This window comes from Indicator indicator, chromosome 3 (assembly GCF_027791375.1).
Source record: "Indicator indicator isolate 239-I01 chromosome 3, UM_Iind_1.1, whole genome shotgun sequence".
In the NCBI taxonomy this organism is placed as follows: Eukaryota; Metazoa; Chordata; class Aves; order Piciformes; family Indicatoridae; genus Indicator; species Indicator indicator.
Window position 1 is genome coordinate 38,421,790 of NC_072012.1, and position 14,325 is coordinate 38,436,114.

The window sequence follows — 14,325 nt, forward strand, 5'->3', positions numbered from 1 at the left end:
ATAAGTGGTAGATATGTAAATACAATACAGATAGCTTACTTATCACAGCTGTTTTTCTTTTAATGCTTTGTATTTAATCCAAATAAATCACTAATGAACCTAACCCTGCAACCTTCAGTTTCTAGAAAAGCAAGTAGGTAGAGAGAGAAGGCAACAAAGCCTGCACTGATGAGGAATCAACTGCTAGATCATTTCCACAGTTATTAGAAGTAGGATCAAGGTAACTACAGAAATTATCTATTTTTTACTCAACTTATTAGCTTCCTACCGCTGCAGTGAATTAAAAATAGGTCATAATCAGAGCTTATTTTGTAAAAGTATGCTAATGATACCAGTGCATATGATGTCCAAATGTCATCCCTTCAATTACAAACTCAATTAGTAGATTAGGTTTGAAGTTATAATATATAAATAATTTTAAAATTGACTATATGTCTGAAGCCTCATCTTCCAATGAGGTAGCTGGTTTAGAGAAGTCCTGTTTTTCAGATCATGCAAAACCCAATTAAAAAAAAAAAATTATAGTCTATACCACTGCATGTAAAAGTCATCTCATACTTCCTCTTCCAATACAAAAGCTAACAAATATTCTGTACCAAAAGCACAACACAGGACATTCTGTTTCAGAATGCTGCTAATCAGAGTGGTGATAAAAAACGTGGCAGCAGAATACTTTCAAAATCCTCTGTGCACACAGTACAGGCAGCAGGTCTTATACTGATTAACTTAGAGACAAGATCCTTATTGTCCATTATTAGAACCAGCAAATCCAAAAGCTGAATATTAGAATAACCTCATTGAAAAAGAGAAGGGAGACATTCTAACATTAAAATTAATTTTATGAATCTACTACTGGCAAAAAAAAATTGACTATATGACATGCTGCTCTGAACAAACTCATTAGGTTAATTTATTGAAGCAGTAAGAATAGAACACCAGAATCTCACAAACTGATTTATGATCCAGAAAAATAACATTGTTCACTTTTATGGATTAAACCAGGCCAAATACAGTATTTAAGGTAAGCATTAGTGCAGTTCAAGGACCAGACTGACATTTCTATGAAAAGCAAACTCATTGGAATCTCTATTATTTTGTTGACACACCTACAGGCAGTGGAGTTAGCTATACTAAGATTTTTGTCAGATATGTAACTCTTAGTTTTTCCGCATATCTCCCAACCTCTTCAAAGTCCAGTTTTACTCTGCACCTCACTACATTAACTGAATTTAACAAGAACACAAAGGCTTAGTCAACACAGGATCAAATTATTTGGAGTAAGATGCTACAGTAAAACTCTCCTTTCAAAAGATAGTCAGTTTAGAACCACAATGTTGCCTCTTTACAGAAAAAGCTCTCAAGAAGTTCTATCTTCATGAAGAATCTTGAAGTGGCCTTGTGTGTACAATCTCAGAAAACAAGAATGCTAGACGCCATTTGGTGTGGTTAATAAACTTGCATGGGGTTAAGTTCATTCCTCCAAAATTCTTACTGCAAACTTGAGTACAGCTACTAAGTATTTTTTTTCAAAGCATAAGATGAAATAAATCAAAGTTCTAAACCCTTCAGTTTCACAGTGCATCTAGTACAACACACATTTTGTTTGAAACAAACAAAATTATAACCCATATCCAAAGCTGAAACTGAACTGCAATTATTTTGTGTTATTCTAGAAGCCATTGTACAGCAGGACAGCTATGACATATTTGCCATCACAGAAATGTGGTGGGATGACTATCCTGACTGGAATACTGCAATGAAAGTCTGTAAGCTCTTCAGAAGAGATAGGCAGGGAAGGAGAGGTGGTGGAGTGGCACTGTTAGCGTTTTGATCATGTAGAACTCAACAACTGTGATGGTAAGGTCAGGTGCTTGTGGGTAAGGGGAAGGGGAAAGGCCAACAAGGCAGATATCCTGTTAGGAGTCTGTTACAGACCACAGTCCTTAATAGTCAGACCCATTATCCTCAGGGTATTCAGCCTCCTGGTAAGAATGGGGAGCAGTATCAACTCCCCATAACCCAGGAGGAAACAACCTGTTATGCCACCTGGACACTCTCAAGTCTATGGGGCCAGATGGAATTCACCTGGGAGGGCTGAGGGAGCTGGCAGAGGAGCTTGCCAAGCTGTTCTCCATCATCTATCATCAGTCCTGATTAACAGAGGAGGTGCCAGACAATTGGAGGCTGGCCAACATGACACCCATCTACAAAAAGGGAACTACAGGCCTGTTAGCCTGACCTCAGTTCCAGGGAAGATTATTAAACGGTTCATCTTGGGTGCACTCACACAGCAAGCGCAGAATAACGGTGGGTCAGGCCCAGTCAGCATGGGTTCATGAAAGGCAGGTCCTGCTTGACCAGTCTCATCTCCTTCTATGACCACAGGACCCACCTAGAGAATGAGGGAAAGGCTGTGGACGTTGTCTACCTGGATTTTAGTAAAGCCTTTGACACTCTCTCCTACAGCAGTCTCCTTGAGAAACCTGCAGCCCATTCTTTACTGGATTAAAAACTGGCTGGACATCTGGGACCAAAGAGTTCTGACAAACATAGTTAAATCCAACTGGCAGGTGGTCACAGGCAGCGTTTCCCAGGGCTCAGTACTGGGGCCAGTTCTGTTTAATATCTTTAGCAATGATTTGGGTGAGGGGATTGAAGGCATCATCAGCAAGTTTGCAGATGACACTAAATTGAGCAGGAGTGTTGACCTGCTCAAGGGTAGGAAGGCACTGCAGAGAGATCTAGACAAGTAACATCTGTGGTCTGAGGTCAGCGGAATGAGGTTCAACAAGACCAAGAGCCAGGTCCTGCACTTTGGTCACAATAATCCCAAGCAACACTACAGGCTTGAGGCAGAGTGGCTGGAAAGCAGGCCAGTAGAAAAGGATCTGAGGGTGCTGGTGGATGCCCAGCTGAACATGAGCCAGCAGTGCACCCAGGTGGCCAAGAGGGTCAACAGCATCATGGCCTATAGCAGGAAGGCAACCATATCAAAGAATGATCAGTAAAATTTTAAATTTAAGAAAAAAATTACTTACAACTTTAGTTACATACTGAAGATAACTATGCAGTTTAGAAAACATACTGTCAAGCAGCTTAAGATTTTTTCTGTACAGCTACTTCTGTAATCTAAGAGCCTAAAGCATCTGAGCAACCACATCAAAACATTTGAAATTATTGTTAAAGATGCAACTTCAAGAACACAATCTATGCTTTAACATACTGTGCCCTAAAGCATGTTCTAGAAAGGTTGTTTTCAGTGCTTTTGAATGAAATACTCTCCTTGAATTCTACAAAATATATAATTTAAATTAGAAACCCTCCAAACAAATTACCAAACATATCTGCCAGTTTTTATTGCAAATCACAACACGTCTACTACTGTGCAGCAAGTTTTATTTATCAAAAATAATTATTAATCTGTAACTTTCCAGACTATATTCAGATAGACTTTTTAGCAACATTAGCAAGTCTCTATTCAATGAATCAACATAACTGAAAAAAAATCTAATCTTTATAACATCACTTGGATCTACAATTTTAAAATCACAATAAAATAGAGAAAGCCCAGCTAAAAGCAACCATAACATAAGCAGGTGAAATGCATACGAAAATATTCTGCTTTATCACCTTGCTAAATAGCCAAGAATAATTATCAGCTATACCTGTCTGTAATCAAATAATAAAGTACTGTTTAATAATAGATCCTACCTAAAAGCAGCTTCCCAAAAGCAGTTCATTCCACAAACATCAGAGGGCAGCATCCAATAGGAATTCCAGAAAGATACAGACAAATTCTTACACCTAACAGGATAAGACAAAAATAACCTATATAAATGTTACTGATTTTATGGCAAAGTTAAATGGATTTGTTTCTAGCTTAAAAATAATTTGAATCGTTAATTACCTGGCTGAAGACTGTCTATGTAATGGAATTTGGATAATACAAACAAAGGTGAATTCTTTTAAGGAATAGTGGTCCCCTCCCTTTAGCCTTTCCTGTACATATACTTTGAGTGGTTGGGATTTTTGTGGGTCATTATATGTTGTTCTTGGCTTAGGGAGAGTCCATAGGTAATAGATTGAAGAGCAACACTTACTGATGGAAAGTATTCCTTCACCTTTGCAATACTTTTGTCTACTTCAAGCAGAAAAGCAAGTAGAAATTTTTCAAAGTTACATTGTCTATTTAAGCTCAATCCTTATTAATCCATGACTCTATTTGGCTCAAACCTGATTTTTAACAAAAAACCCCAGGGCTTTGCAACACCAATTAATTCCCTTGTTTTGTAATGGAGCATTACTCGAATACAGAAATAATAACCATAATATCTGGCACATTTTCCTTCTCCATACTAATGGCAAGGTAATAATTTGTTGACTTGTAGTACACTAACAACTAAAAAAAGCAGGTTTTACTAGTCCACCACTACATGTTATGCAACAGTAGTATAAGAAATAATCAAAAAGAACAATGGAAATGTGTTTTCAAGGGTTCTGGTGAGGAAAACAACATCAAGATAAAATCTAAATGAGCAAGTAGAATACTGCACAGCAACTCTTGAGTGACTTCCTCAGCTCCCTCTTAACCGCTCCAGTGATAAAATGCTAATAGTGTTTAACCTCCATTGCAACTTGTGAATAAAAGATAGACAAGAAGAAACCCATACAAAAACTTGATGATGGAAAGGTATTAATTTAAGGCCTGCAGCTCAAATCTACTGGAAGCTGGCTTTGCAAGTTTGAAAGGAATCAGCCTCATCTTGGTAGTGTTAGGTAAAGGTGTAAAGGTAAACGTTTCACAACTATCAGATTGAATAGATTAATGTAGCATCAAAAATGACAAGCTGCATTTCTTCCTTTTTCTACACTTGAGAAAAATTACCTGATAAACACAGTGTTTCACAAAGCCTCAGTAAGTGTTGCGGGGGGAGGGTGGAGAAGTTCTTTGGTAGACATTGCAGGAAATCTTTGCATCCTGTAGATACATGTGTTTGCAAGAATTAATCAACTGATTCTACCTCATGACTTAAGAATGGTCTCCACAAATAAATATCCAGGTACAAAAAAGGATAACATAGATTGTGACTGGGATAGCTCCACTTCTCCGGGGAAAGCTGTATAAAACTACTAGTTCTCTCTTCCAGATTCTTTCTTACATTAATCTTTGTGCCTTTTGAAGTTTCATAAAAACCTCAAGGCATATTAAGAGCTTGTGCTTATCTAAAGAATGGCCTTTACAGCTTCCACTGTGTACCTTTTTGAAGTAACTGTCTCACATTACTTTTTAGGATAAATTAATAGATTCTCTCTCAAAAACAGCTTTCTGGTTTGGAAGCTTATATTATTATTACACGGGATGCCTCTTTCAGTTGTCAAGAAGTGTGCCTTCTTATCTGCCTTGAACTACTATCCTATCCAGCCTAGTAAGGGAAGCTTGAATTAATGCCCAAGGCATTCTTCTAACATATTAGGCCTTTCCAGTATCTTGTTTAGCACAATTACATGGATTTGATTCACAAATTTCACATTTGAAAAAAAAAATTACTCGGATATATGTGTACATAATCTACCTCATGTTAGACTAAGACTTTTCTCCTGCCAACAGAAGTCTCTCTCAACTGACCTTGAGTCAGTTATACTACTGTATTTCATAAAGCTTTCACATAAAAAGGATCAAGAGACTAGCATCATTGAACAGCATTTCATTCTTGTTATTCACAACAAGATAATTCAAAATGTCATTCATGAAGGTGATTTTTTTTTTTTTTACTTCAAATAAAACTCAAGGAAAGCTTAGATTAAAAAGAAGTACCACAAGTGTTTTACAAAGCTAGGGAGACACATTGTATCAGTTCATCAGACACAGTCATTGTCACCTGAGCAAGGTTACTAGTCAAACAGGAATAGTCTCCTTCAGTATTCGTCAGGGATAATTTGCTCAGACTTGTTATAGATGATGTGATTGAAGGCCAGTATTCACAAATAGAAAGCAGAAAAGAATGTCAGGTGAAGGAAACCCAGCAATGTAACCCAGGCACACGGAGTACCCTGACCTAGCCCCAGCGTGGAAAAGCAGTCAGCCCTATGAGCCGTGTAGAAGATCCACCAGATGAGACAATAGGAGAAGCTCTCCAGACCACCTTACCAACGACCTACAGAATTTACTGCCTGCAGAAGTGTGTGGCATAAAAGCGGACTGGGAGGAATGAGAATGCAAAAACAGAAAGAGGGTCCAGTCACATGCCAATAGGTTGCTGCCAGTCAGCACAAACGGCCAAAAAGGTCAAAGTGCCGGCAAAGGAAAAGATGGGTGCAGATCAGAGGCAGTGACAGAAGCTGGAGAGACACATGCACACAGTGCAGGTGCACATGTTGGTGCACATAATCACTAGCAAGTATCAAGCCAGACTAGCCAGCAAGTAGCTCTGGAGTCAAGTATCAGGCCACCAGGCTGGGCCAGACTTTGCAGAGAACAGAGGCTCTGAGCGACTGAAAGAAGTTCTTCATCTAGCTGCAAGTGACTATGGTCTGAGGGACAGCTACTGGAAGGACCAGAAGGGTCTAAGCCAGCCACCAGAGAAGCCCTGGGGGTTGAGGGTTGGCTAATGTTAAGGCCATATGTCTGGACCAGCTATCCAAAAGGCCAATTTGCACAAGGCAATCTGGTGGCCAGCTGCCACAGTGCTAAGACCAGGAACTGGAAGGATCCCTGGTGTATTAATTTTTGCATGCATGTGCATATCCCAGAGGGTCTGAGTACCAGCAACTGAACTGGAGCTGCAAGCCCTGCGAGTTTGCCCAGGCCAAAAGTATCAGTATGGCTAAACCACAGCACAACTTTAAAATGTTTTAAGAGAGTCAAATTCATTAACCTCACTGTATTTACAAAACTGATGCCTGCTCTACTTCTCAAACGTTATCTCCCTAACTGAAGTGGCAATATTGATAAAATTAACTAAAGATGCACTTCTCATAAGCACAGTCTGCTAAATAACTGATCTGAAAGTATATGGAGAAAGTCTGACTTGAAAGGATACTCCACAGACAGCAGACTTGAGCACTATTAAGTGACCTGCATGTAGCAAGTAGCATTTATTCATTCTGTTGTTCTGATTTTTTCACAGCCTTCTTCATCTATAAATCATAGTCACAAATGAAAAAAGGTTAACTACATACACTGGCTTTGTATTTTCTGGAAGTAGACACTTCAGTATTTTCCTATTTTCAAGTTTAGATCCATTGTTCATTTAGCTATTATGTATGATAGTACTGACCATTACTAAATTTCTCATCGGAATGAGTTCAACATTAATATTTCTTCACAGCTAAAACACAATCTTTGGATTTATTTAACACATTCTTGTAACGTTTTCCAGCTATTTATATCAAGTTTCAAGATACATGACTTTAGTTTCTAGTCATTTTGCTCCTCAGGCTACTGTAGCCTTTGAAACAAACAACTCCTTACCAAAATGATTACTCAACAAGCTCCCCTGAATTATTGTGTTTTTTGGAGGATCTTGCCTCAACCTGTAATTCTAGTTTCAATATGGTACTTCCTCTTTAATTAAAGATTTCTACTTAAAAGCATCATCACTATTGCAAAATTCTTCCAGGTGTGGTACAATTAAGTTTTATTCAAAGCTTGCAGTTTTCATGTTTGCAGGCTTCTGAAAACTACCAGAAATCTTGGCATCCCTCCCATCACAGAATATGATTGAGCTCTTTCTGCTTTTATGTCATACACAAACTAGATTGTTAAGGCAAAGTAATTCCTTCTTGGTTCAACAGAATGGGACATCACTGCTGACTGTGTAAACGCCTTCAGATGGCAGTGACATTTGTTTTGCCAAACTGTATTTTTGGAGCAAACAACTAAAGAAAATCGTTACTGAAAGTTACTATTAATGCACATGAAATGCTAAACTTCATCACACTCAGCCTCCACTAAAGAAATAGCCTAAATATAGAAATGAAAACTGCCGATACATTCACCAAGATGTGTGCCCCAGTTACACAAGTGAATGTCATACAATTTAATATTTGACAATAATTGAAACATGCATCTAAAGAAACATTTTGTGGGGCACTTCTTAACTGACACAGGACAGACTTTTTTTCCCATTAAACAAAAGCCTTTTAGAGACTATTCTAAAGGACTGATTCACACCCAAGTTTTACACATGCTGTTTGTACAATCAGCTCATAAAACTTCATTAATTTACTACAGAATGATGCTCATCCTGTTTAGTTTGACAGTGGTTTGTAGGTAAAGATTTCCCACACAGGTGTCAGACACCAATTTTGCAAGGAGATACGCCCCCATGGAACTGTACACACAAGGAAAAATTTACAGCACATAAGACCTTTGGAAAATAACTTTCTCCATTTGTAAAGTTTCCCCATGTTGCAAAACAGAGCAGGTTTCTCTCTCACATTCCACTGCACTCCAGCAAGCAAGAAGCTTCTTGTACCTTGTTAGAGTTCTCCCCAACCTAGTACCTTCGATTTAAAACCTACACTTTAGTAGAAATAGTAAAAAAGTACAGCTTTTAAAATAAACTTGGTTCTTCTGCTAACCAGGAACATGATGCACCTGAAAGTAGTTTCCATGTTTACTAACAAGAATTACTTTTTTGCCCAACAAAAGTTTTCTTCATGCAAATGTAATATTTTCTTTGTTAAAACAAATATAACACATATAATTCTTTCTCACATTTCTATTAAAAATTGATGAAAACAATTAAATCTTAAATAAAACTGCTTAACTCTTATTCCAGTTACCATGTTCTTTGGAGCTAGTAGATTTCAACTTTTCACAATAAATTGTTAATCACAGCTGTGATTCATAATCTGTATTAATCTGAACTAAAGCAGAAGCATGGGGAAAAAACCCGAACACATCCTCCGAAGTCAAAAAGAGGGGTTCACATTTCATCTGACTCCACCCCCAGCAACTCCGAATGCTGTTTCATGATGCTTTAAAGGGATTAAGTCAGAGCTGTCATCTCCCTAATTCCTTTGCACCACCACTTTCGTAATTACATGATGAGGCAATTCAGAGAATTTAGCTGGCCAAAATGCAGGCAGGTCAGTGCCTGAAATCAACTCACTTGTATGATCAAAGGAGCAGAAGCAACGGGGGAGTGCCAGAGTGTCTGCAGCGTTAGGAAGGACAGAGAGTCGCCAAAACATCAAACTTAGCGTTATTTAAATTGCTGTGAAACCTAAACACAGTGAGAGGTTGGCTGGCCCAGAAAGGCCTGGTCCTAATTTCTCCTCCAGCTTTAGTAACTGATTTCTTGTCACCCCTCTCTTCCTGGCATTAGCATTCTAGTAGCCACAGGTGAATAGGAACATGAAACTAACCTAAAACAAAACAAGTACTTTTTTCATTCTGTAATCTCACCTTCTGTGCAATCGCATACAAATTTCTGATGATGAAGACAGAGGCAGACAACAGAAATATGAAGCTGTGCAGAATGTGAGCTGCTCACTTTAACTACAGAACCGAACTCACAGTTCCCTGGGAGAACACGAACTTATTAAACAATCTCATACATGGTTTTGCTTAAATAAAGTTATATTCGACAAACAAAGTGATCAAGTTTCAGAAGTAACATCATGAAAGATTCCTAGCTTAGGAGAAGAAAACGCGCCCTCCTCACTTCATGTACCCCGCTCCAACAAGGGAGCCGGCTGATTTTCACACGGGGCGCTGTGAACTCGTAGGCCAGCTCCCGAAGCAGCACGCCAGCCTCCTCCCGCCTGCCTGTCACCATGTCTTGGCAGCGGACACACGCAGACGGGGCACGTCCCGCTGTGCGGACGTACACGGGAGCCGGCTTTGGCCCCTGGCTTTCCTGCAACACCACCTCTTAAAAGTTTTCTCTTTTTTCTGCTTGCTTTTAAGGCTTTTTCAACCTCTGTTCCCTGGTAACCGGTCCGCGGGATGACGGAGCTGATCGGGAGGTAGCACACAGCGACATCACCACCTCCGCCCCGCTCAAGCGTTTGCCCTGCCCGGCCCGGTATCGCTGCGGCAGACTTGCCTCCGGCCCATCACCCAAGCGGAGCAGCCGCTAGAGCGCTGCCGACCGGCACCGATTAGCCGGCGGCGCCCGCGGCCCCGTGCGGGAGGTGAGGGCTGGCGCTGAGTCCCGCTCCACCCGCCAGAGGGAAAGCAGCCAGCGCGCTCCCGCGCCTCCTCCACCCTCCCCGCAGGAATGCGAGGAGACCACCGCCCGCCGGCGTTCCCGCCTCCCCGGCCCGCTCCCCGCGCCTCCTACCTGCTGGACCCCGCTTCGCCTAGTCCGGTGCTCCCCCCCGCCGCCACCCGGCCGCCGCCTGCCTGCCGCCGGGCACTGGGCGCGGCGGAGTCTGGGGCCTGCCATTCCCGGCCGCCGCCGGGCTCCTGCTCCAGGGAGAGGGCCAGCTGGCTGAAACCGTACAGCAGCGAGCAGACGCCGCAGCCCAGGCACAGCAGCGCTACCCGCGCGAACCGCCGCATCCTCCGGCGCCGGCACCGGCCCCGGCAGCAGCGCCAGGCGGCGGCCGGGGCCCAACTAGCAGCGCGAGCCCCAACGGACGCGGCGCTGGTAGCGTCAGCCCCGGCATGCGATGAGACGGGCCGAAAGGAAGGGGGCGGAGCTGGAGAGGGGCGGGGCTAACAGCAGGGGGCGGGGCGATCCCCGAGACGCCCGTGGGTAGCCAGGTGCCACCAGTGGGGTGGGGCTGGAGGCCGGGCAGGGAGGTAACGTAGTGGCGGCTGCAGGTCACCGTTTAATTGCCCCAAAAGCAAAAAAAACCTGGAAGCTCCCTTTTACCGCTCAAAGGGCTTGGAGGACGCTGCTGCGTGTTCCCCTCAGGGGTGCTGGTGGAACACATGCTCCTGAGGAGGATCTGGAAGAAGCTGCTTGGCTCCACCAGAGGGCCCGTGGTGTCAATTTGGTCTCGCCGGCTGCTCAGACCTCTAAAATATGAGTCCTCGGGAACAAATCGAAAGAAATGTCCCTGGCAGAGGTAGTGACAAACCTTGACCAACTCCGCAAAGTCCGCAGGTTCAGCGCACGGGCTCGTGTCTTTGCTAAGGGAAAAAAAATGAGGCTAAAGACCCCTGAAAATAACATCTTTTTATCCCCTTGCTCAAGGCTGATGTTGTATCTTTGACTTTCCTATGGAAAATATGCACAACTGCCTCTTCACAAGGATATTCCCTCGTATTCAACAAGGATAAGTGCTGCTCCTGAAGAGGAGTAACACCATGCACTAGTACAGGTGGCCAATGGTATACTCGAGAGCATTAAGAGGAGGGTTTCCAGGGGGTCCAGGGAAGCTTTCGTTCTCCTCCGCTCAGCCCTAGTTATGTTACATCTGGAATATTGCGTACAGTTCTGTGCTCCCCAGTTCAAGACAGTCAAGGAATTACTGGAAAGAGTTCAATCAAGAGCTACAAGGATGATTAAGGGACTGGACCATCTCTCTTATAAGGAAAGACACAAATCTGGGGCTGCTTAGTCTGGAGAACAGAAGACTGATGGGAGACCTTATCACTGCCTACAAATATTTAAAGGGTGGCTGCCCAGAGGATGAAGCTAGTGTCTTTTTAGTAATTTAGTGGATGTGAACTCAATCACAGGAAATTCCATCTCAACATTGCTTTTTTTTTTTTTTTTTTTTTTTTTTTTTTTTTACTGTGAGGGTGAAGAAGCACTGGAACAGGCTGCCCAGAGAGGTTGTGGGTCCGAAGGATTCATTTGCAGTCACCAGGAGAAAGGGGTATCCCAGCTCACTAAGTCATGCTTCTAGGGAACAAGAAGGGTCTGGGAAGTGGCACAGTGGGGAATGAAAAGTATTAATAGTGCATCATGATAGAGAGGAGGAATGCTGACTCGGTTTCAGCTGAATCCAATACAGTATCACATTCTGCTTTATGGCCCAGTCTGCTGAGCAAAGACCTAACAGCATAACAGTCCACTACTGCCAAGCTAAACATTTTAAAGCCATGGGTCAGTGCTTCTTGCTCAGCACCTGATATTGTTGGTTTTTTTAAAAAAACACAAATTTGAAATAATTCTGGGTGGTTTTTTTTTCTTTTTTCGGTCCAGACTGGAAACATCATTTTTAAAAACAGGTGATGATATCCCTATCTAATCACCCCAATTCAGGACCCTGCATTAAGAAAAATACCAATATGATTTACAATAAAGCTTAATAAAAAAGTGTTCTATAGTAGATTCTGGGGCATGAGAGTGTATGTCATATATAAATGTCCATAAAACCTGAGCCATAGCTTACTGCTGCTTTTGGCTGTGCTAAAAGAAGGGAGAAAAGCAGACTGTCAGCTAGCAACTCTAGTAGCTGGAAGAGAAGTAATGCCAAAATTATCATGTCAAAATTGTTCATCACTGCTTCCTCAAAATAAAAGTAGAAGCAAGGAAGAGATTTGGCCTTCAGAAAATACTAAATATGTAGCTGTATTTACAGTGCAGATACAGGGATGATTAGTGAGAGACACAAGCAAGGAAATTTGGACTGAAATAAGTAGAAACCAAAAGAATAAAGGAACTAGGGAGGAGCAATGACAAGAATTCAGGGCCAAAGATGTCTGGGTGATGATGGGAGAGTCATAGATGAAATGGAGGAGGATTTGTAAAAAGAACTCTCTAGAAAGAACTTAATGAAGTAAGGGAAATTTATATTGAGATCCACATGCTGGCATATATCACAGGAAGAGCCAGCTCCAAAAATGCCTTTCAGATTCTTAGCTGGGCTTTCTGTTTCTCTTTTTTCTGTTTCCTCGATGCTTTCTGCCACAATGAATGAACATGCCATTCAGCTTTCCTGAATTTGTTTTTACACTCAAAACCTGGCTCATCACTCTCATGGCATATCTGACTTGTGTCATGAATTTGCTCACTGTTCAGTTTCACAACCCCTCATATATATTACCAAGTCCATGTGGCAGGAAAAAAGTAATGCAGCAATATATGAGTCAGAGTGGAGAGATGCGATGGATTATTTACTGACAATGAGCATAGAAGAGAGGACCAGTTAGTCCCTACTGAGGTGTGACACTTGCCTTTTGTGTTGAAGAGTGGGAAAATGAGGTCTGAATGGGGCAGGTGGGCAACAATAATGCTTTCATGCTTCAGAATAAATTATATTCTTAGATAAGAAAAAACATGAGGACTGCTAAAGAGAGATGACAGAGAGAAAAAAAAAATCTATTTATCAATCATACCACTTCCCAAATAGGAATTTACAGGATTCTCTTCAATCAGTGCTGTTCAATAATGCCTGAAAAATTAATGAGTGAGAACGTATCTTCAGTGCTCTAAAAATATAGCTGAGGCAAGGTCAGAGAGAAAGTTGGTATTTTTTGTTAAGATATCTGATGCTATTGGGGAAGAAAAAAAAAGTTACAGTTACACACATAAGCCTTTTTTCACATTGCAAAATCTGTCCATTTAATCTATCAGTTGGTCTGATAAAAGATAACATACTGCTCACTACAAACTGGGCCTTGTGAATAACAAAGATAAGCAGAAGTGACTGATATGTCATGCCTAGGTTATATCTCTGAAAAAAAAATGCTATCAGGTGGTATCCAATTATCTAATTCAGCTTTTTTAATTCCTTAGAGAAATCATTACACATCTTTATTATTCACCATAAACAGCTAATGAACAGTATGTAACATTTTATGCTACTCTTTAATGAATCAGGAAGAGGTACAATCAGATACAAAGTTCTTTCCATTTAGCATTAACTTTAAATCTTGAAATTCTTTTCTTGACTGGAATTTAGTTACTTATCCATGTATTGTTGCATCTTTAGGATTCAACTCTATTTACCAGGTCCAGAAAACAGCTGAATCCAGAAAATAGTAACCTTAATGAACTACAGATGTTAAGTAAGTGGTTAGGACAACTGATTTTTTGAGAGAATCAGCATCTTATGTTCAAGGGTCGTAAGAACCAGCAAATGAAATAAAAATTCTAACAATTACTTAGATCAAAAGATAAATCAGATCAATTTTAAGAAAAATAATTATTCACGATTCTGGAGGAGGATTATCTCATGCAAGGGAGAGAACAAAGAGAGAAATCAATTTCCACTGCAGCTTTCTGCTGACTAAAAAATGCTGTCCTCATCAGATATGTTCGTATCATTCCTTCAGGTTTTGTTCTTTCAGGAACTTAAACTGTTAGTTTAGTTTGGGAAAGCAAGAAGATTTTCTGCTGACAGATTTGTGTCAATACTACCTTCTACGCAGACCAGTTAAGGGTTTTTCAAAAGCAAAAACACTTTATTTGATGT

At 41.1% G+C, this 14,325-nt stretch overlaps 1 protein-coding gene across 1 annotated transcript in view; it reads right to left on the reverse strand.

Moving 5' to 3' along the window:
• The window catches only part of GXYLT1 (glucoside xylosyltransferase 1), a 28,190-nt gene extending 17,677 nt beyond the window's left edge, over positions 1-10,513 (reverse strand). Inside the window, exons 1-2 of the mRNA XM_054399665.1 lie at positions 10,293-10,513; positions 3,712-3,804 (exon numbers count right to left, since the gene is read on the reverse strand). Of these exons, the coding sequence (XP_054255640.1) occupies positions 3,712-3,804; positions 10,293-10,513 (314 nt within the window). The remainder of the gene's footprint in view (positions 1-3,711; positions 3,805-10,292) is intronic.
• Between the last annotated feature and the right edge of the window lie 3,812 nt (positions 10,514-14,325).